The sequence below is a fragment of the Gymnoscopelus microlampas genome (assembly GCF_963454915.1).
Source record: "Gymnoscopelus microlampas genome assembly, chromosome: 16".
NCBI classification, from domain to species: Eukaryota; Metazoa; Chordata; class Actinopteri; order Myctophiformes; family Myctophidae; genus Gymnoscopelus; species Gymnoscopelus microlampas.
In genome coordinates this window covers 28,019,791-28,044,522 of record NC_139953.1, presented here as the reverse complement: position 1 = coordinate 28,044,522, position 24,732 = coordinate 28,019,791, and the positions used below count along the sequence as shown (strand labels likewise).

Genomic DNA, 24,732 nt, shown 5'->3' with positions numbered 1-24,732 from the left:
GCTTGGAGTAAAAGTGAACTTTGATGATAATGACTGGAATATTGTCTAGGAATCCCCCAGACAACTTGGAGTAGTAGAGAGTGTGGTGACATCATCTCTGTGCACCAGACAGGGGTTCTATGACCTCGAGAGACACACACACGGCGCACACACACACACGCACGCACGCACGCACGCACGCACGCACGCACACACACACACACACACACACACACACACACACACACACACACACACACACACACACACACACACACACACACACACACACACACACACACACACACACACACACACACACACACACACACACTTTTCCGTTATCGGCTGTCTGTTAGGACATCCACTGATGCTTCTCATATTCAGACACAAATAGAATGACTGAGAAGCCAGGCTGTGAGTATAAATAAATGAATATATACTGTATACAGTGTACACACATATATATATATATATATATATATATATATATATATATATATATATATATATATACACACACACACACACACACACACACACACACACACACACACACACACACACACACACACACACAGATATATATACACCATTGTGTATATATATGTGAGAGCATTTCACTCATTACCTTAGTCTCTTCAATGGCGGACACTTTCCATGGGCATTACTTTACTATTTTCATAACATAATCCTCTGGAAGGCTATTTATTAATGTGTCTCTGTGCCATAGTGCAGGGTTCTCAAAAGGACACAGGATGTTGTTTTGTTACGCAGCGTCATCTACTGGCTTAAAGGAGAACTGCTCACATTGCAATAGTAGGGCAAAGGTTGAGACAGCAATACAAGGTTAACACAAGTAATGCCTAATTTATACACTGTCGTACTGTACATCTGTGTCCCATGCCGAAAATAGACAAATCTACAAGCTGACGTGAAAGTATAAATCAGGATTAATACTCATAGCATCTTTTGTAATACAAGTACTATGTATGCCTCACTATTCTTCTTCTATAGGAGGCAATTTGTCTGCTACAAATACATAAAAATGTTGCATCATAGTGTTTGTGGTAAAAGCAGGAAAGGGGATTTTTTGTGTTAAAAAATGTCCTCTGGGACAAAGATCACACCGTGAAGCCCTGCACACTCACACAAAGACACAATGCTTACAAATTCACCGTGATTCAAACGAATCAGACTTTGATGTTGCTGTCACACGTTTTTCAGGCTCTTCCTCTCAACTGGGACTTTTAAAACTATATGTAAATGCAATGTACACAGTAAAATCCTTAGTGTTCATTTAACTCCAACCGATGGAGCCAAATATGAGTCCTAGTTGTACACTCTCTGGTGCATACACACAGTAAAATCCTGAGTGTTAATTTGTAACTCTGAATGTACAAATGTAACCCAATCGACCATCTTAGAGTTAAATTAACACTGAGGATTCTACAGTGTAGCAAAGTGTGCCACAGAGAGTGTGGGAAAAATGGTTGAGGGATGCCAGGGATCGGTGTGTATGTCCCAAAAATAGTTCCACTGGGCTATGAAGACATGTCATTCCCTGCTCATTCTTGGGTTCTACAAATAGCCCAAAGACCCATTTTGGGTTCCTTTTGGGCTGAGATCACTCAGTGCAATGCAGGCCAGTCTTATGAATGAAGACATTCCAGTGAGAGCTTGGAGCAACATTAAAGGAAACAATTAGAAAATAATGAATAAAATGAAAAAAATAAGCCACTTTGCCCGTTACCAAAACGGGAACGCAAATGATACAGATTTCTCAAGATGGGTCGATGACAGTCATCAAACACATGGGGGAATGATCTTTCCACTCATTGAAATATAATTTAACCCTGATAGTTACAAATGGATAAATTAACACAGTCTATTAGTAACAGGGAGCTACTTTCTCCACTACCGGTCTTTTCCACTGGGAATCCACTGGGATTTGATGCAGACATTTTCATAGCTATAATTAAACAGATGTGTCTTTGACATGGGTAAAGCACCCAATAGAGAATCAATGACATCAAAAGTACTGCGTTCAAGCTGAACGTTGTGCAGATAAGGTGCTTTGATGTTGAAAAATCAATCCGGTCTCGCCTTTCCCAGATAATGTCTGACTTACAGTAAATGCAGGAAATAAGAGGAGGAACTGTTTTTATGAAAAAGACAGACGTGTAGAGCATAACATACTGTAGATAAAAATACAGTACAATGTATACAGTATGTGTTATCTTTACTATTAATGTATCACTGCTGTGATCACTTTGATAGTTTTAGAAAAGGGAAATATTATTTTATATTTAATCTAAATCTATATTTATTTAGTTTCTGTTAAAATGAACATGCTCTTTTTTTTTTACAATTCAATTTTGCGGTTTCTTATATTATATAGTACACGGCGAAGAAAACAGCTTTTGAAACACTACTATTTTATAAATGCACCTGCATGGATACATGATTTAACAGCATATGAATATTTGCCTTATTTGGACATTTTATGAATGCTTTTTAGCTATGCATGCCAGTGAGGAACAGAAACACAGTGAGTGAAATACCATACCCTATGTTTAGGTCTCGTGCCTCCAATAGTTATGTGAGCTTTGACCTAAATGAGGTCTGAGAAATATAACCAGCCAGTGGACACATTCTATGAATAGAGATAAAAAAGTGTTTAGGAAAAAAAAATATCCTAGAAAGATAAAATAACTTGAGGACCTCAAAATAAACTTGTAGTCAGAATGCAAGAGAAATGTACTTTATGTAGACTGGGGGTCGCAGAGGTCACGGGAAAACTGCCTTTGCAGAGAGAAAGAAGCTTGGTTGATTTTAAAGCTAATACAAAACCGGGGCCAGGATTTGAAGTTTGCTAGGATTTTCACATGAGATCAGCTTCTAATGACAAGGTCCATCTTATTTCAAATGGCTGTGTGGGTGCAGTATAATAAACAGACCAATCACTTGCATCAACAGTTAGTTCTACATATTATGTAACAGTGTTTATTTGCGCACAAAACCTGTACAACCTTGGGTGTCAGTCAATTTGATGGAATGCCTGCTTCCCATAGGCTATAGTGTTTTGTGCCATAACAATATTCAATAGTTGTTGTTTTTAGATACCAATCCTACATCCAGTCAAGTTGCATCACACCCCGATAGGAACTTGTATAACACTCACAGTGTAACCATTGTTAATCCTGAATTTGAATTCCATACATTTCAACAGTTGCTCTTCCTTATTCTTCCACCCTTGGGAAGAATATGACCAATAATTAAAGGTCTGAAGTTCCTTATTCTACAAGACTAAAAGAAGCTTCAACTTTGTGCTTGGTAGACATGTAAGGAGTGCAACACGCCACTAGAGGGCGTACTACCTGCTGTTATAGCTAAACTGGGCCTCACAGTAATACGCAAAGTATTTCCTTATGCTGTACAGTAAATGGACTAACCCCAACAAAGTCATACGTTGACCATTTTACCATACACTTAAAAAAAAAGAAAAGAAAAAAAGACCCCCCCCCCCAAAAAAACAAAAAAAAAACACTGCCGTGAATAACAGCACAGAACACTCGTCCCAAAATACAGTCGCCCCGGGGCAAATCCGGTGACCTCGGAACGGTCGCCACAACATGGTATTCCTAAACGTAACCTCAATAAACAACCAATGCCTACACGTCTAAACCTAACCTCAGTAAAACTATGCCTAACCCTAAATGTATTTCTAACCTTATCCTCAGTAAAACAAATACAGGAATAGAAGAACCTCTGGGGGCGAGCGGTCCGCGAAAATAAATGGGGGCGAGTGTGTTTTGGGGCGAGTCTTTTGGTTACCCACAGGACACTATGTCGTAAACTTTCCAGTTGAATGCTTACTCATGGAATTCGTGTGGCGGTCGGAATCGGTTCGGATAATAAAAACAGTAGCCCAAATTCTTCTGCCCGTGTTACTGCTGTGCCTGTGATGTTATTTAATGCGCTGCTGGATCTGGATGCCTTTAGCATGCGTCGCATCACAGATCACGATAAGGTTGTGGTGGTTCTGGGTCGGGATGCCTTGATGGTCCCTCCTCCATCAAACGTCAGAACTGGTGCTATAAAAACACACGTGGGGCCGTTCAGACTGCGCACACTGACACCGAGTCCATGCTCCGTTTAGTTGACAGGCAGAGGTCTAGCCTAGGTACTTCAAGTGCGCGTGTCAAGAGAAAGTGACATTATTCGTTAATGAGAAAGAAAAGGAAAAGAAAAAAACAACAACAAATATGCCAAGCTGTGAGGTGATCAGTACATGCACCGGGCTGAGGAGATCTTACGGGAATGCGAGAGAGAACTCTCTGTAGGCGCACATCATCACATTCCGAATGGATATTGTGTCTGACACATTTGATATGGTGGAGTTTTGTCGTTGAATAATGTCTAATGGGCGAATATATTCTGGGATTTCCCCCGATAACAAAGGAAAGGATTAATTGCCACGAAAGAGCGAATTAAGTGGGAAAACTTCTTATAATTGGCTCCAAAGGAAGTTAAAGAGTATAGTTCAACAACAAACCAGACTAGAGCATCGATCGTTTCGAGGCAAAATCCACGCTGTCCTGGACAACCTGCTCTAGTCTCTCCGTCAACTTTTTGACCAAACCAAATGCAGAGAGCATTAAGATGCATCTGGGTAAAGCGTTCCTGTGTGTCCTCCTGCTCCTCAACCTGGCCACTCTGAGCTTCTCTCTGTCCACCTGTGCCACCGTGGACATCGACCATGTGAAGAGAAAGAGGGTCGAGGCGATACGAGGCCAGATCCTGAGCAAGCTTCGACTGACCAGTCCGCCTCACTCCCTCGGACCGAACCAGATCCCCTACCAGATCCAAGCCCTGTACAACAGCACCAGGGAGCTGCTGGAGGCGCTGGGCAGGGACAGACAGCAGAGCTGTGGGCAGGACAACACCGAGACAGAGTACTATGCCAAGGAGATCTACAAGTTCAGCATGGTTTACCCCTCAGAAGACAGTAAGTTTTATTCATTCTAATGTGTGTGTGTTTTTTTGTGGTTATTCATTCTACTGTCTTTTTTTTGTGGTTATTGGAAAAAAAAGTGATTCGCTGCAAACTTTAACTTTTAAAATCGTACAATGGTTTCAACTGCGAATCTCGTTGTGAGCTTGTAGATCTGCTATTTTCACTAGTTTGGGTTCCGGGCGAACGTCTACATTGTCTTTTGGGTCTTGAGCTAAAAAGTTTTGGAACCACTGTACTAGGCTACTTGTCAAACAACCAAGTCCTCTCTGATAAACCAGGGTCTACATGTCTCAGTGGAATAGGGGAGACCACCTCCAAGTTCCAACCATAATGCTACCATCAAAAAAAGGAAAATATGTATCTTCTAATCTATAATATTCATTTAAATATGTTCCGGATCGCACTGTTAACTTCAATTATTGTGCTAATGTCAGGTGTAATGAGTCTACTATAGCCTACTGTCACAGTAGTATTAGTGCGCTGCGTAATTACGCACGCGAGCAGTCAGAATGGAGAATGCGTGCGCCTGTGCGCGTGCCAATTATCTGATTGCATAAGAGCCAATCTCCAAAGCTCCTTAATGCAGTTACGCTGAACTTTAACTCTGGTCGGTTGCCAGTCGTCTTTTGGTCAGTGGAAATTTAAGAAGAAAATATGTAAACCACCTCTTATTAAACGTTGATTACTGAATTAAGTAATCTAATATTGGCACTGAGCTGAGCAGCTGACCATTGTTGTGAGTCCATTGGGTTCCATTTGTACAATCCCAGAGTTCAATTAACATTCATTTTGCTGTGTATGCTAAAAGTTTTTCTGTTGACTTCAGTCGGCGTATCTGATGAGCTCTATGCTGGACCGCTCAACCAACCTGTTTTAATCCCGCACTAGAGTTCCAGGAAAGTCTTTCTCCTCCTCCTCCTCCAGCCACTGTTCTCCTCCTCTTTCCTCCATGGGCCCTGTCCCTCTCCCCAGATGTTGCCATTTCCGTTCCAGTCAGACCCAAATGAGAGGGACATCTGCCCCGGGCAGATGGGGATGCCTTTAAGAGAAGAAGGGATAGGAAAAGTTAACAGTGGCAGGACAAGGAAAAGTTAAGACTATTTCATACTTCGCCGTATGACCACGTCACTCACAATTTCAACAAAAAAAAAGAAAGAAAAAATCTCAGTAGAAAATCTGTGTTTTCGATGAGCAACACGGTCATACTACAAAGTATACTTTATCCATTGGAATGGTATCATGGGATAGTGTCAATATACTGTATGCCTTTGGTACCAAAGGTGCACAACCTGCTTTAGTGAATGAATTTCTTTTCAGTGGAAAATACATGATAAACAGATTCACTTGGAGCATTAACAGGCAACAACTTCATCCGTCATTCGAGCTGAAATTCAGGGATACCACATTGCCTTGATTACTGATCCAATGCCACTCTTATTAATACACATGAATACATGTCTTGATGACAAACCTTGCAATTTTGTCTAGTATTTTTCAATTTGTATTTGAATCTAAGCAACCTCTACAACCCATGTCAGGACTTCAAATTCATATGAGATGTGGTCATGTTACCTGAGAAGAATAGGATTCATTCTGTTTGTGTGTGCATGCACGCAACACACACACACGCGCATGTGTTTACAAAATGGAAGAGTGCTTTTTGAGTCAGAGCCAAGGCCATTGCATCACTGTCTCTTTGAAATCAACAGGTGTTTCTCAAAAGACCTATATTCTCTCATACCAGTGTTCTGTTTTGAGTCCCATAAAGTGATTTTGACAAAAAGCAACATAGAGTAATTGGCTGGAGATGGGGTGCTGGTTAGGATCCCTGGCTTTACAGCCTTGAATGGAGCTCCTTTTCTGTCAGTGAAAGAAATGAACACACACTAACTCACTGTTTCCCAAACAGTGGGTAGGGTCCCATGTTTGGGTACCGACCAAAACAAAAATGTTTTTATTATTATTTCAAAAGATTTTCAAAAAGTTGCAAAAATAGTACATTTTCAGAAATTAAAAAGAATTTAAGAAGGGAATTTCAGGAAAAGAAAAAAATAATCTTAAGAAATTCCATGAATTAAAAAAAACCTTTTAATATGTAGTGAAAATAGCAGAACTACAAGCTTGCTGATCGGCTATTCTCACTAGTTTGGGGCCCGGGGGAGACATCAAATTTCTCTTTTGGGTCTCCAACTAAAAGGTTTGGGAACAACTGCACTAACTAACCAAAGGCGTTTTCAAATAGGAAGGTCTTGAGCCTGTTTCTAAAAGAGAAAACAGTTGTAACAGATCACAGGTCATCACAGGGCAGTTGGTTCCAGAGAGTATGACTAAATGCACCTGCAGCAGAATTATCTTGTATTCTAGGTACAGTTAGGAGGCCAGTGCATGATGATCGCTGAGGTCTGATTGGTTTATAGTAGTGGTTCTCAACCTGTGGGCCGGGGCCGCGAGGGTATGCAAGTGTGCCCCCAGCTAATTTGAAAACACAAAGATTTTATATAACATATAAAAAAAAAATTGATCCAATCAATTGATTGATCGTTAAAATAAACAAGCTCTGAAAATGCACATGCATGGCCCACCCATCTGACCACTTAACACAACAGCTGAGTGGTCAGATGGGTGGGCCACGAACACCTTCAAGATTTTCAAGAGGGCCCTGATCCAGAAAAGTTTGAGAACCTCTGGTTTATAAGCAGTGAGCAGGTCAGAGATGTATTCAGGTGCTAGACCACTTAGAGCGCTTTGGAATTGATTCTGTATTGTAATGTGGGCCAATGAAGTTGAATCCCCATTCGCAGTTTATTTGAACGTGATTCTCATAACATTCTTGTGTAATCACCTGGATTCAAACCCGGGTCTCCTGCATGGGAATCCAAACATCTACTGTACTGGCTTCAAGCAGAGACAGGAAGGATGAGTGTGCTGCTTTAACCTGTTAAACGTGCATGTAAAGCCTGCCAGCTGTTATTTATTGTCTCCTTATGATCCATCTTTAAATTATGATCACATACTGTATATCGTCATTGTTGGGTAGAAAACTATCTATCTGATAACTCTGCACGTACTGTATTAAATTAAAATGATCAAATGCCCTATTTTGTACTTCGTCGCATGACAGTGTCATGCAAAAGCAGCAAAAACAATCTACAAGCTCACAATGCATCACGATGTGAGACGTTGTGAGCTTGTTATCTGCTATTTTTTATATCTTTTTTAAATGTTTAACATTTTGCCTATGCCCAAAATAGGGATGCCAGGTTGAAAGTGATTAAGCCTGTCTTTGGTTTTATAAATACTAGGCCTATGCCCGTTGGGAACGTGTGCCCCTCCGGTTACGCAATACCCATTGGAGTACTTGGAGGCCAGTCTATGATGTCAGTAGTACTGTGATGTCATAATGATGACATTTGGGATCTCCATATATGGGATAAAAGGGACACACAGACAGATAAACAGAAAGGAGATATAGGGATTTCTAGATATTTCTGAACAACTGCTGATCCGACCGACTTCCCACTTGGCACTGCACTCCCTCGGGTCCGCGGTGATACACACATCAAGTTTGATGTTGATCGGTACTAGGGCGGTTCTCGAAATATGCTGGGGAAACACAGCTACACATTTCCTGCATTTATAGATAGCATTTATAATTAGATAGATTTAACCAATGAAAAATATTAGCAAGCAACGTTTGACAAAATAATATCTACGTTGGATACATTGGAACACATTTATTCCATTACATTTCCAGAAAAGCAGCAGTTTTTGGACATACAGGGGTTTACGTGAATGTCTAACCCTAACCCAAGCATCTGTAAATCCACATACACTGTGTATGTAAATGCATATCCCACACATTAAGACTGACTAATCGGTTTTGCATGCATGCATTGCAAAAGGGGAGGTTCATTTAAGTTTACTATGTTGGATCCTTTTTGGACTAACGTTGTTACCTTAGCTGAAAAGAAGTGAACATAAAAGCTGCTGTCTTTCCAAAGTTGCAGTGATCTGTAATGATCTATATAAATCTATAACTTTTGAACACAGGGTTCCATCTGAATTATGATTTTTGTTTTCCAGTAGATAAATAAATCTTTTCAAATAGTTTTACTTTTAGATGACATATACGCTTTTTAGAACTTTCTTATACCATCATAACTCAAGATGCAGGCCTGTTTTGTTCTACTTTTACAACCATTAACACAATTTATGACCTCAAAAGTTCATCTGAATAAATCACAATGTAAACAAAGTCAAGAGGGCCCGGGGTCATAGCATTTGTTCATCTATATTTAACATGCAGTAGGGTTTTTACTGTCTATTTGTAGATTAAAAAATAAATAACATCTGTGAAATGGTAACATAGCATTGAAAACCCTCACAAAAAAAAAAAAGATTACTCTGAATAATTACTAAAATAACAGATCTAGAACTCACACCGCGTTGTGGATGCGAAATGTCATGTATGTTATCCTTATTGTACACTGTCATACAGTGGAGCATAAATAAGCCCATTAAAGCCGAGAGAGCATCTGTATCATTTAAGATTTTAGCGTTGGCTATTTAAAAATAGCAGATATAGCAGAATAGCTTGTACAGGCATTTGTAGAATCGGCCTTAGGTTTTAAAGGGACTACACCATGAATTTTAACTTTGTCTTCTTTTTTGTGTGTTATTGGTCTCCCCCTACATCTCTTCTATCTCCAAAAATACCACAGTTTGAACAGGCTTTCACAGCAATTCTGGGGTTTTCTGTAAATTGGTCTCAAAACAGGCCAAACTGATTTGCATCCTGACGTGACGTCACGTCAGGGTACAATACCTCCCGTTTTTCAGTTCCAACCAAAACATTTTTTACTTTTTCTTATTTATTTATTTTTACTTTTTCCACACAGAACCAGGAGATAACATGCATACAAACTGGCTCAATAGCGCCCCGTGCCAAACAGGACAATGTGGTATTGCAGGTGAAAGTGCTTTATAAGCCAGAGAGAAGTTAGTTGGAATGAGTATATCTGAGGCTTGATTTAGGCTCAAACCTTTTGAAAAACGTTTGAGGGACATAAACAATATGATTTTAGATATTATTATTTTTTAAATTCATGGTGTAGATCCTTTAATGCGTTGTGAGGCATTAAGGGCTCTTCACACACTCTTCAATGAGAGCAGAGTGTCCAGGTATCTGACAGGCGTAGCGACAAGTGGATGCGATCCTGTGAAATTGTTGCATTCGTGCTCGTCTCATGCACACACCCACACGCATCGAGTTGAATTATGTTGCGACGCGTATAAACACATGCATTCAGATGAGGAGTGCAGTGTGACCCTGTATGGGGGCGTAGTGTCACTCCCTGTGTGAAAAGCTCTTTATGAAGATGCTGCCATCGTGTTGGCCCTCTTAGTAAAACGGTTACAGAATGCTGGCTTTGTGGGCGACATTTTTTACCTTAGTCCAATGACATCACCCACTTGTCCTCAGTTAATGTCAGCAAACAAGCGTTCACTCTTGACAGCTCTGCTGAAAAGGTGCTAAGTAAACTGTTGATCTTTGGGAAATCTATGGCAATGCTATGAACCAGCTACAATGCCTTGACAGGTGCAAATGAAGCAGAAAGCTACAGGAAGAGAGGCAAATTGCTGTATTGCGAGGCTGAACTCCTTGAAACTTTGAAAGGTTTCCTTTTATAGAATGGTACGCATATCTGGCATATACCAGTGAAGGATTGAGGTTAGGGGGCTGTGGCAAAGTCATCATGGTCAGAGGGCGTTTTGATGGGGTCTGGAAAGTGGTCACTGGGTCCAAGGACAGTGGGATTTTTGATATGCAGATACCAGGGAGGTGAAATCATTTTGAGCTGAAAGGGGATGCTATTTCACTTAGAACATGTTTTTGCCCCCCTCGCCCCCACCCCCATACTTTATTCAAGAAGAGAAAATAGCCCTCTGACCTAAACTGATAACATCACCACATTCCATGCTAACTGCGATGTGTATACGATCCATTGAAGAAAGCGCTCTCAGTGTACGCCACAGTATTAATGGTTCTCTGTGTGGCTGCAGCAAACTGTTGACCATGGGGTTCGATTTGCTGAGGGGGGATGGGATACATGCCTCTGCTTTTAATATCCTTCCCTCTGGTCATTCATTTTTATCGTTGGTGGTCATATGTTTTATCCCTGCTTCTGGTCAGACAGAATTATATACTCTCTGATATATTTAATATTTGTATTTCTTTTTTTACGAAACATGTTTCTGGTCCCACACTGGTACACACTTTTGGGTAGCACTTTTTTAATATTGTTAAATTTCTTTTCATTTTATGGATTGGATCATTAAAGAATAATATTTTTGCATCAGCCAAACCTCTGTGGACTTTTCCTTTGTTATGTTGATGTACGGGCATTCCTTTTGTATACTTGTTTTTTTTGGTTTGGCTTACGCACCTGACTGGAATACCTTTTTTGTACAATTCAATAAGAGTGCAAATGTAACAATTTAATTAATAAGAAATGTATGTTAAACCTGGCATCCCTAGTGTAAAAAATGTTTTTTCCTTTTTTTTAAATACAAAAATAGCAAAAATAGTTGTGAAATAAATATGTGTTTTTATCCTCTCTTTTGCAGATGACCTGTCGTATTGTCCTAAAGGTATAACCTCAAAAGTCTTCCGCTTCAATGTTTCTGCCATGGAGAGGAATTCCACCAACCTATTCAGGGCAGAGTTCCGTGCTCTGAGGGTTCCAAACTCGGTTGCCAAGAGGAACGAACAGCGGATTGAGCTCTACCAGGTGTGTAAAGGTACCGTTTCCTTGTCCTTCTACCAAGTCCACTGATATCTAGCTTAAAGACCCCATGACACAGCTAGCAATGATATAATATTTGATTCTAAATATCACATGTTTCCTGTAAAAACAGGTCGCTAGGGTGGGACATGTCACGGACACCATAAAAAGTAGGTGTTTCACCGGGGTGCAGTGCTTTACAGCTGGCATTTGGATGGCTGTGTCCAGAGTGGCTGTGTGGTCTTGTCATGCTAAGTTAGGCTAACAAAAAAAAAAACTGGTATTCCTATTTTGGGCGGAAAATAAATATATAAATATATATATATATATATATATATATATATATATATATATATATATATATATATATATATAAAAATATAAAACAACTCATACACTGTATGCGTTTTTCCTTTTAAGTGTCAGAAATAGCAAACATAGCAGATCTACAAGCCCAAAATCATAACATCACTCAATTGTTCAATGAGGCATAGGGTTAATTTGTGCTTCATATAAAAACACATTTTCAACTGAAAAAGGCGTTGACTGACATTTTCGTCATCATTTCGTCATTCTTCCCAAGCAAATCGGTTGACAACACATTTCTGTCGAGGGTGAAGGTTGTGTGATGAAGTATAAACTAGCATTTAATCTGTAGGTACAGTAGGAGCACTAATGTAAAGCTAAATTGTGGACTGCTAGGAGCATAAGGAGTGAATGTGCCAATGACAACCAGATGGCGGTTGGAGGCGTTGGTACTGTACTGTAGCTGTCAGACCCAGAGCCAAAAAGCTTGTCAGTTCTGCAGAATGTTTTTAGATCCCTAACAGGAGTGCCATTATTGCAGCATCAGCCAGGGCAGAGTACAATATCACAAACCAGAGCACATACAGCAGTGGTTCTCAAGCAGTTTTGTTTTTGTGTCACGGACCCCCAAATTAAAATGTATTTGGCTGTGGACCCCCATATGAAAATATGTTGTGCCTAGGACCTCCATACACGATTTAAAAAATATTATTTTCTTGAAAATAGCTGATCTACAAGCTTACAATGCGTCAACGCATTGCTTGTAGATTGGCTATTTTCAAAACAGCCTATGTGTATATAGGGTTAAAGTGGTTTTGATACTATATTAAACACATTTTGCTGGGGAACCCCTAGAACCCCCTCATGGACCCTCGGGGTCCCAGGACCCCACTTTGAGAACCACTGACATACAGCATTACACTACCTGTGTACCCTCCTTTATCAAACCACTTTGGTTGGTTGGGTTCACCTTCAATATGCTTGCTTCATTGAAGGGGAATGCCTTTTGTATTTATACAAAAGCTTCTCACCTACAGAGTAAAATGATCTCACAGCCAGCTCTGTACAACAGTAGTATCAGTCCAGACATATGGTAAACTACTGTGCATTGGAGTCAGACCGATAGATCAGCCTGGCTGATACTGTATATCGGCCAATATTTTATGCTTTTGATGACTTCGGTTATCGGCAGTTAGGTGTCCTGGTTGTCCTGAACCACTTTCAACCTGGTGACTCTTAGTACAGGCTGTTGTTAAATAAAATAAAGTTCAGCAAGTGGTTCAACTCATTTTTATGCTATATTAACAATATTGACACATTGACAACCACTGGTGTAGAAGGCCTCAGAGTTGTCAGTCCAGTCTGTTGTTAATGTGTAGTCCCAGAAACGTGTAGGTTTACAGCATCTCCAACTCATCCCCATGGATGTTGGTGTCCCTTTCCTGCTCCGCCAGTTATCCACCACCAGCTCCTTGGGTTTATGTACGTTGAGCTGAAGGTGGTTCTTGTCGTTCCACTTGATGAAGCTCTTTACTTTAGCATCTTTGTGCATGAGTTGGAAATGTATAGGATACGCCATTTCTGAGCGCTTATCTTAACCACCCGAACCTTAGCGTCCCTATTTTGGGCATGTCATAATAGGCGAACCTACCAAATCTATATAAGCTCGGAACGCGTTGCATTCTGAGCTTGTTGGCTAAGAGATTTGATGTAGAGTGAAAAAAGGAATTGACCATGTATAGACCCCTAGGGGACGTTGGTCCACAAGAAAGGGTTTAAGTTGTTAAAGTGGTACAGTATATCGTTTTTTAAATAAGAGTCAAAAAGCTCTATATTCCCATAATGATCATTGCTATAGAGTGTCCAGTAACATCAATTATTTGGTATAGTTTTGTTCATGTTTTCAAATGATCATTATGTCAAGTCACATTTATTTATAGCACATTTCATACGACATGTGCTTAAAACATTTGGGCAAACAGCTGTTTGTGATCAGCTGACTGATTTTCGGTTAACCCCTTCATCTACAGGTCCAATATTAACGTACAAGCTGCGCAACAGTGTAATATACAGTAAATCAATGGAAAGACCCATCAACGGTTAAAACCGTGGCTGGCAGATAAAGGGGTATATTTTGATTCACGAGTATAACCGTGTTTGGCAGGTAATGTGTTAAATACAAAAACAATGCAACGGTCAACGATGACACAAAAGGCATATAATTACATAAGATTAACACATAAGAATTAAAATAAAGTGACAGTACAATAAAAAAGTAAGTTAACTACACACTTCAAACCTAGCTGAAAGCTTGTGAAAATAAATAGGTTTTTAGTTTGCTTTTAAAAGAAGACGCTGTTGTAGCAGACCTCAGATCAGCTGGTATAGAATTCCACAGAGTGGGACCATAGTGACTGAAAGCACCATAACCTGATTTAGAGTTTATTCTGGGTTTAGTGATGATGATCTTGTCTGATGATCTAAGGGATCTGGTTGGTACGTATGACAACAGGAATGACTTACAAATTAGAGTGTTTTGTTTATTTATTTCAGAGTGACAGTATATTATTACTTTGCAGATTGTGAGGCCAAATGAACATATTGCAAAACAACGCTACATTGGAGCCAAGAACGTGTTGACCAGAGGAACTCCAGAATGGGTCTCCTTTGATGTGACAGAGACAGTACGCGAGTGGCTGGTGAATAGAGGTAGACTTGAAATCACCCCATTTTATAATAATCCCCCAAATACTGTAGCCCCATGCAATATAGTAGTATTATTAGTGATATGTTAAATGTACCTTTTATTCATTAAGGAAAACATAAGTCTCACTTAATTTCATCAAGTTTTTATATTAGAGGGCAGAGAAAAGTGGTGTCATCCTGTATCTTAAGGTTCTTTGAGCAAAGCATTTTGTAATTGAGAATCCTGACCTTCTTTATTGTTTTCTCTCATTCATTCCTATCAGGGACTAATTTGGGTTTGGAAATCAGTGTGCACTGTCCCTGCCACACTTTCAACCCAAATGGTGACATCATTGACAATATGAATGAGGTGCTAGATGTCAAGTTCAAAGGTGAGATCTTACATTTGTCAAATAATTAATTACTAGCAGTATCGTGAGTGTGTTCTATCAAGACCCATGGCCATGGAATAATATGGAGGAAAAATTTAAACTTGAGCACCTTACCTCCTCACGGGACTTTAACCACTTTAAACTTGGCGTCGCTATTTTGGGCCTGTCATTACAGGTTGTTATTTTCATCAATTTTACAGAATACGTTTAAAATAGGGCTTAAGTAGTTAAATCTCATTACTAAATTCAGTTTTACTATACAGTATGCAGAATATTCACACAAGTCTGTGGCAAGATTTTAAACAAATGGCAGCAAGTAAGTACAAGAAACTTGATATCTGTTCACCTGTAACCATTCGTAACTCTGAGGGTGTATACTACACCCTTGCCCTTACACTCATGTCTGATATGTACTTTGTTGCATGCCGTGGCACGCACCCTAAATAGTAGATGTACAAGCTTGTAAGTTGTGAGTATCACTGGTTCTCAACGTCGGGCCCGGGGAGGTTCTGGGCCTGGTTCCATTTGTACACTCTCAGAGTTAAATTAACACAGAGAATTTTAGATTGTAGATTGGGGTCCCAAAGGGTTCCATTTGTACACTCTCAGGGTTACAGACCCGTAAGAGTCCATTTGGACCATTAGTGGGCCCTGGACCAGACGTTGAGAAACGGTGGTACTGTATAAATCACTCTTTACCCTTACACATTTCAGTACAGTCTGACTCTCAACATGTCTTTGTACTGTATGTGTCCAGGGGTGGAGGGGGAGTACGAAGAGCAGAGCCGCTGGGATCTGGGTCGTCTGAAGAAGCAAAAGGACCAGTATCTTCCTCATCTCATCCTCATGATGATACCCCCGCACCGCCTGGACACGCACAGCACACGCCGACGCAAGAGGGCGCTAGACACCAATTACTGTTTCTCGTAAGGCATATACAAATTGTAATTAAATGACACGTTGTAATTAGGGGTGCGACAGTTGATCGGACTAATCGATTTAAGCAATTATAAAGAACTCGATTTTGAGGCCGCTACGCAGCCTTCCTATCCAGTCCTATTGCGCCAATCAGAGCAATGCTCACCAAGTTATGGCCATTTGAAGTGTATTTTTTTTGGTGTGACTATTTGAGCTTGTGCCAAGTTTGGTGTGGATTGGAGCAACAGTGTGCCTGTGGCCCCCGGGTGCCCCATGACGTGGCCCCTGGTGTGACTATTCTCACGGCCGACCCCTGAACAGTGGTTGTGGCACGTTTGGTGGGGATTGGAGCAATAGTGGTTGTGGCATGTTGGGGGGGGATTGAAGCAACAGTGTGCCTGTGGCCCCCAGGGGCCGTTGACGTGACCCCTGGGGCCACTTATGGTCCCTGGCGTGACCATTGTCATGGCAGACCCCTGAACAGTGTTTGAGCCAAGTTTATTGAAAATAGCGGATCTACAGCTCACAACGTGTCACATCGGTGTTTCCACAAATAATTTTGTTTTTAAACGTATAGCCTATAATGACTATGACTATTAATTGATTAGTTTATTAAATTAGCAACTTCTTTATTATAATTGATTAGTTTGACTGTTGTACCCCAATGTAAAATGAAAAAAGTCTCCATTGTTCTCTGAGAAAAGGTTTCAATGATGTGGTGGATTGTTGTTGTCAGAAACGTGGAGGAGAACTGCTGTGTCCGCCAGCTCTACATTGATTTCCGTCGTGACCTAGACTGGAAGTGGATCCATGAGCCTAAGGGTTACTTTGCCAACTACTGCTCTGGGCCCTGCCCTTACCTGAGGAGCTCCGACACCACACACAGCACGGTAGGAAGCACCCTGATGCATAACACCAAGCTAGGGGTGAAACAGTTAATCCAACTGAACAATTTAATCGATAAAAAAAAAAAATGATAAACAATCTTTTAATGAAATAATCCATGAATAATCAATTTCTATTTTGGGCCTATCATTATGTAAAAATAGTTAAAATACCCGATCTACCAGCTCACAATGCGTCGCGAGACGGGGAGACTCCTGTTACTGAACAAACACTATGATTACAATCAGAATATAGAGCTATTTAACGCTTATTTTAGCAACAACAACAGTAATCACTTATTGTACCTTCAATATGTTAATGTTAGAGGAGAAAATTTGGCCAGTAATATTTACTTTAGCTGCCGCCAGAAAATTCACAGACTGCATAAAATGATAATTTTCAATAAGAACATTTTCAATAAAAAAATGTAAATAAAAGTAAATCTCAATATGCTCTTCACCTCCTTTATTTTTGCTAAACGCTCCTCGTGAATTGTTACTGAAAGTGCAGTTATCGGCTACTGTAAATGATGTACATTTGGCGTTGTACATGCATAAAATTATGACCGTTGTGCTGTTAAGAGATTTCAGTTTCCGTTTGGCTGCTCTGTTCTCCCACAGCTGCTGAGCCTGTACAACACTCTGAATCCTGAGGCGTCCGCCTCGCCTTGCTGTGTCCCCCAGGACCTGGAACCCCTAACTATCCTCTACTACTCCGGACGCACCCCCAAAGTAGAGCAGCTGTCCAACATGATGGTCAAGTCTTGCAAGTGCAGCTGAGAAGACCGTAACCACTTGAACCCCAGCATCGATATTTTGGGGGGGAACGTTAGCCAAAAAATTGCAGATCTACAAGCTCACAACGTGTCGCAGCGCGACACGTTGTGAGCTTGTAGATCGGCTATTTTTGGCGAAGAGATTTTGTGTCGACAGAAAGAAACTGAGTACAGTTGCAACTCAGGTCCGTTTTACTAAGAATAGAGGGTTTATGCGGTTAAGTTGGTGGAGTACATAGAATGACCTCTAATAACTCTAATGACTGAGCCCACTGACATGGCTGTTGGTTTTGAACTCTTAGCAGAGATGAGCACCTGCCAATCCCTTTTATTGCGCTCAAATGGACTTTGTGGCCGCACTGTACAGCCTCGATTTGAACACCACTCTCAAGGACCCTAATTCTTGTTAAGGATGTATATTGTGTTTGTAACTGTGGGTCCTATTTAATTTTTTCAGGTTTAATATTTTTCCATTCAGTGTTAGAAATTCTAAGTAGTGTTGTTGTTGTTGTTGTTTTACGGTAAAGGCCACCTTAAAAACAAAAATCATATTATACCTGTAGTTTTGGATACGTCTGTCTTGATCTGTGAATATACTGTATACAAGTCTCTCAAAGCTAGACACCAGAGAGCCGTGGTGGCTGCAGTATCCATGATGTCAAGAAGAGACAGAGGCCAGTGCCGATTTGAAGACACTTTTTACAAAACCAAGGATGATTTGTCAAGGAAATGGCTATATTTTCTGGAGCAGATCTATTAAAAGTACCATTACACAAAGCTTTTTTGGGTGTGACACAGTAGCTCAAACAATGATTCCCCAATATGTAATCCTCAATAGCCTGTCAGTTGAGGAGCTACTGTACCACCTACAGTATGTCCCTTGATGAGATCAATACACAGCTTTCTTGTTTCCAGATTTGGAATTTATTAATGAATACTCAAATGGCTAGATTGGATTGAACTTTCTAAAATGGTCCACGTTCTGTTTTAGACAGGATTTGTTATTATTTTTATTTTTTACCTTGAACAGCCTTAGGTTCCCTTCCCTTCAAACATTATGGGCATTATCTTCAAAAACAAAAGGAGAAAGGACAGACTTGCTGCTACATCCAAAGCCATAGCTGTGGTCAGGCAAAGAGGGGGCTGTGAGAATGCCTGCTGGATTTGCAATGGAAAGTGAACGAGCAAAGAAGTTGAGCCAAGCTTTTCTTTTTTTTGGCTGAGGCTGCACCAGTGACCTTTTTTTTTGGTTGTGTCTATGAGAATGAATGGAAGAAGAGACCTGTATGGAAGGGAAGAACTGTGATGGAAACTAGCCATGAGCACGCTGCCATTCACTGGAAGTTTTCATCCCTGACAGGTTCAAATTATTTTTGGGACATCAAATAATATGCTGGAAAATAACTGTTATGCAATGTCTTTTTTTTAATGAGCTTTCTTGTACATTAATAGCAGATTTGCTCCCTTATGCAACTTGTGTCTTATAGATTGTTTCACTGACTGAGTAAAAATTAACATGTGTAACTCTGATATTCGTGGTGGAAACACTTTTTTATATATATTAAACCATGAGTATTATCACATGGATTTTCTTGTGACGGTAAGGGTGCTTTCAACTCAGTTTGACCTGATCTACTTGACACAGTATTTTCCTGGAATCAATCTTTTGCCAGAGATTTGCAGCAAGAACAAAAAAAGGATGCTGTAAATCTAAAGTGTACATGTTTTTTCATCATAGCTATATATCGGCTATTATTGGACAATTTTTACGACACCGTTATAGGCAGCCGATGTGTCATGATTTTTAACCGCTTTCAACCTGGTCTCCCTATTTTGGGCTTGTCATTATAGGTGAAGGTGTGAGGTGTTTTAAAAAAATATCTAAAACACCAGATCTACAAGCTCACAGCTTGTAGTGTTGTGAGCTTGTAGATCTGCCTTTTTTTTCGCATTTTCTATTTTTGGAGAAAAAAAAATGAGTCAAATTGATTTTGCACTTTAAAACAAAATATCGGTCAAAACATTGGTAATCAGTGGGTTAGGACTCTCCAAAATCGGGATCAGCATCGGACCCACAAATCTGGCATCGGTTGAGCTCTACTTTCAACTACTTTTCTACTTTCAACCCATTATGCTTCACTCCTGCCAGGTGACACAGAATTCCAGGTGCAGGCAGGATTCTGGCATTTGTGTTCACATAACTACTCTTTTTCCATTTGTTTTGGTCTCTTTTTTTATATGCTGATGGAACATGAAATAAAATGGGGTCAAGGGAAAATGTCACAACATGATAGCAGCTGCATTAGAGTTTATGTTTGTTTCCTCCTCCATATCAGCAGAATAATTTTAAAGCCCTAATACCATTTCATCCTCTGCTAACCACATGAGCCCTAGCGTCCCCATTCTGGGGCAAACATTCTGCAAAAATTGCAGGTCAACTACTGTAAGTAAATAGGGTTTAAGTAGGAAAGGGATATGAGGAACACACTACAAGGTAACAGTTGCTGCAATAAAGTCTGAATATTAAAGATTTCACTAAGGCAATGACTATGTCACTGTCACTATCATTGCAAAAATGTATTGTTAAAAAACGATTCTAATCATCAACAACACATGAAAAATCAAACTACCTTTTGTTTATGAAATGACCAAATTGTTGGCTCTAAGGATTTGACTGCAAATTTAGAAATGATGAATTGACCCCACTAACAGCCTCAGCTTCTCATCGGCCATCTTTAAAGACCATTTTTCCATTATGTTTTGGTTCCATACTAAAATAATTTTACTTACTTCCCACTCACTGGGCCCACCTGTTTCTACTAGGCATATGCAAAGGCCATTTGCTTTCAGAGTAATAAATTCAAACTTGGCTTCGCTTTCTCAGGAATTGCTCCTTAACAGCTTTCCCAGAACAGGCAATTACTATCATTTTTTGGTGCATAACAAGGTGTGGAGTTCTCCTTATGTTTTTGTTTGTCACAAAATGGCTTGTAGCTCAGTCTAATGTAAACCTGAGAGAAAGACTTACTGATGGCATAATTGGTCCCTAGCTTTGACAAAACATGAGCATTAGCGTAGCCGATGGTGTCGGTGTGTGTGTGTGGGGGGGGGGAGGCTAATGTGGGCTAATACGCACTGACAAGTAGTCAGAGAGAATGTCCTTTATCTATGTGCTCACTGCTCGCTTTTGTTCCCTGTCAAAATCAATCCGAGAGCCACTATGATGGAAACACAAAAGGCCAGTAGGCATGATGACAAGGTCTGAAAACAAGGGGAGGCATTTAATGGCTTTGCAGACAGCTCTGACCTGTACTAACAAACACACATCACCAGTAAAAAGCAGCTGTGCACTGGGCATGGCAGCCCTTTTACTTCACACAACTAAATCAAGTGGCTACAAGATTATGACACTTTGCTGAACCCAAAATGATGCCATGACAAGGCTCTAAACAGTATTAATTAATAACTTGTAGTCCCGAAGAATGGGAAACTTGTACAGTATAGTATACTGTATGTTTCCTGTCAAGAGGTCTTCAGCTCTTAGGATGGCTAGACACTGAACCAACTTCAAAATGCACAGACTGGGACGAAGAGAGCATTCAGGACATATGCCTACATGCACATAATATGAACACAGTACATCTCAGGTGAGGTCTATAGGCCTTCCAAGACTACAATACTGTAGTGTAGACATCACACAGGATCTGCAAAGTACAAGAGTCTGACTGACTCAACTGCAGGGAACCTCACCATGCCACATCCATGAGGACAAGAACCACTGGAAGAATAGCATAAGAATAGCAGGGTTTTTCATTAATGGCAGGGAGGAAAACTCGAGTCTGGTTTGTGGATGGATAAACCAAGGTTGTTTGCTCCTCTTGGGGGCATGAAGCTGACCCGCTCCCCTCCATCAAACCCCCAAACATATTTCCAACACCCGGCTACTGGACGAGAAAGCCATAATCTGAGTCTATAGCTCAGGGTCCATTTCTGGGTTTGACTTGTGCTCTTCCAAGACTCACCAGTGATGAATTGCGTGACACGTAAATGCACAGAGGTTTGGAAAACTCTGTCTACTGCTATTCCCTGAACAGATTAACAGATGTTGAGGGAGAAAAGAAAGAAAAGAAAGGGGGGGGGGGTGAGAGTGTGTGTGCATGTGTGTAAGAGAGAGAGAGAGAATCTGCTCAATATGCAATGTGACTGTTGCTACAATAAAATCATCAGGTCACATCAGACCAGTTCTCAGGCCCCAGGGTGGAAAGAGTTGTGTAATTCAGAAATGGGAAGCACGCGCGCGCGCGCACACACACACACACACACACACACACACACACACACACACACACACACACACACACACACACACACACACACACACACACACACACACACACACACACACACACACACACACACACACACACACACACACACACACACACACAGTCCATAGTCACTGGAAAAGAGTGTAGGGGTGAACAGATATGTAAACACATATCAACTTCACAGACCTTAATGGCTAAACAAATGAATGGGAGGTCTGGATCAAACTGCAGCATTATATTACAGCACAGTGTGTGTTTCTGTGAAAGCATTCCAGTAATAGGCTGTGTGTGTGTGTGTGTGTGTGTGTGTGTGTGTGTGTGTGTGTGTGTGTGTGTGTGTGTGTGTGTGTGTGTGTGTGTGTGTGTGTGTGTGTGTGTGTGTGTGTGTGTGTGTGTGTGTGTGTGTGTGTGTGTGTGTGTGTGTGTGTGTGTGTGTGTGTGTGTGTGTGTGCGCGCGCGCGCGTGCGCGTGCGTGCGTGCGTGCGTGCAATAGGAATAAAAAAGTTGTTTACAATTGTGGCACTTTGGTACAGTATGACCTATCCTATCTGTCATGTCAGAAATCTCTTCTGCTTTCTAGTCAGTTTTTCTTGAATCTCCAAAAATGCACACTGTAAAATCATCAGTTTTCACACTAAATCAGTATTTTACACTATACTGAAAACACACCCCCACACATGCAAAAACCGTAAAGTCTAGTGTTTAAAGTCTAGAGAATTCCAATAATTATAACCAAATGTTGGTATTAGTTTTCCTCTAGCGCAGTGGTTCTCAGAGTGGGGTCCAGGTGGAGTGATTTAGACCTGAGTTCGAACTCCAGTCTCCCAATCCACAAACCAACGTGCAACCGACCGTGCCAATAGAGCTGAGCCTGATTGGCAGAGTTGTTGTGGCCGGCACTTGTCTGGGGCACTACATCTACTCCCTCAGTTTTTGGTGCGCGTCCTCACGCTTCACGATATTCACAACAACGCACGTCTTTCATGTCCCTCACGCGAGAACCTCCTCCATGTCCTGCTTTGCCAGATGTAATGATTTAGACCCGAGCTGGCATCGAACCCCAGTCAGTCTCCCACTCGGCAAACCGATGCACATGGCACGGTAGGTTGTGCGTTGGAGTGTCGTAGCGTGAAGTACGAGCATGCGCTCCCAAAAAAACTGAGGGGGTAGATGTAGTGGCCCAGACAAGACCCAGCTACAACAACTCTGACAATCTATTGGCACGATAGGTTGTGTGTCGGTTTGCCGAGTGGGAGACTGGGGTCCGATCCCAGTTCGGGTTTAAATGACTACACAGGAACCCTCATGGTTCCTTGGAGGGGGGGTTCCAAATGGATCTGGATTATAGGGGTCCTTGAAACTAAAAGTTTGAGAACCACTGCTGTAGCACATACATTTACTGTAGTCTCTCTTTAGTTGTAAACACTGACTCTAGTTAAAGGTGGTTAGGCTGCTATCCTTTACAACAGTGGACAATTTTTCATGTCAAGGACCCCCAAATTAATATGTTTGTTCGCGTCCATTGAAGTTCAATGGAGAAGTGGCGCCATGTCATATTCAGTTCCTCAAACTTGATAGGGTTAAAGTGGTTAAACTGACTATATTAATACATTTTACTGGGGACCCCCAGGAACGCCCTGAAGGACTCCTGGGGGTCCTTGGACCGCACTTTGAGAACCAGTGCTTTACAATACATCAGTGCACAGTGAAACGGAAGGAAACTGGATATGGCAGGACTTCAGTGTGTACAGTGTGTGTGTGTGTGTGTGTGTGTGTGTGTGTGTGTGTGTGTGTGTGTGTGTGTGTGTGTGTGTGTGTGTGTGTGACTGTATCCGTGCACATGAACACATGTGCAGTGTGTCAGAGGGAGAACGAGCCTTTTAAATCACTGAAGCAATAATCCTTGTAGATTACCCTCCAGATAATGATAACAATAGCAGTTCTCCCCTGCCCACCCCAAAAGTACAAGCCTGATTGATGGCTAAAGTCATCCATTTATATGAGTGTGTCCTGAGCCGCGGGGTGCCGTCTTCAGAACAGATTGCACACTGAAGGTTCCATTTACCCCTGGGCCTGGCATTAACGCCCCCTTATGAACATTGAAAGCAAATGCTGCTGTTGTCATTTCTTTTTCTTTTTGTATTTTTCAAAAGAGTAAATAAGCCATGCTCTTTTGCAGGTACAGTAGGCCACAAGCCACTTCCCCCTTCACTGAAGTCCAGTGTAAAAACTTCTATTTTGACGGGTTGCCAGTTCCACCATAACCGATTAAAGGGATATTTCACTTTCAAAAAAACTTTGGGTCATTTTATCATCTACTCAGGCTTTTGTGAGCCCCCAGACCGTTTTTAAGTTGCTTCATTCAGTATTTAGATATTTGATATTCATTTTATCAGACACGCCCCCTTCATATATACAAACCCATTATAACTTCAAACTCCATTTTAAGTTAGATTCATCAAAAACACCCGACCGGTCCTTGGTTCTGGTGACTCACCCTGCCATCCTAATACGTGAGGGGGCCGTGTTTTTTCGATTACTTTTTTCATTTAAAAAAAAAAATTGTATTATTTTTTTTTCAAAATCTTTGCCACACATCAATTTAGTTGACATCGATTCCCTTTTTCACAGCTGCCATATTGATGATAGTAATTAAGGC

At 40.9% G+C, this 24,732-nt stretch overlaps 1 protein-coding gene across 1 annotated transcript; it reads left to right on the top strand.

The window, feature by feature from the left end:
- Window positions 1-4,126: 4,126 nt before the first annotated feature.
- LOC311062677 (transforming growth factor beta-3 proprotein-like) lies at window positions 4,127-19,396 on the top strand. The gene is made up of 7 exons (XM_084081882.1): window positions 4,127-4,990; window positions 11,627-11,790; window positions 14,670-14,799; window positions 15,060-15,167; window positions 15,925-16,093; window positions 16,822-16,975; window positions 17,591-19,396. Exons 1-7 carry the CDS (start codon window positions 4,645-4,647, stop codon window positions 17,747-17,749), a joined length of 1,230 nt encoding a protein of 409 aa, XP_083938008.1. The 5' UTR covers window positions 4,127-4,644; the 3' UTR covers window positions 17,750-19,396.
- The last annotated feature ends 5,336 nt before the right edge of the window (window positions 19,397-24,732 follow it).

What these genes read in the sequence shown, in the direction of transcription:
- LOC311062677 (XM_084081882.1), top strand. Translation starts at nt 4,645, where the DNA reads ATGCATCTGGGTAAAGCGTTCCTGTGTGTCCTCCTGCTCCTCAACCTG. An exon ending in GGTTTACCCCTCAGAAGACA is followed by an intron (nt 4,991 to 11,626) that starts GTAAGTTTTATT and finishes TCTCTTTTGCAG; the next exon opens with ATGACCTGTCGTATTGTCCT. An exon ending in CGAGTGGCTGGTGAATAGAG is followed by an intron (nt 14,800 to 15,059) that starts GTAGACTTGAAA and finishes CATTCCTATCAG; the next exon opens with GGACTAATTTGGGTTTGGAA.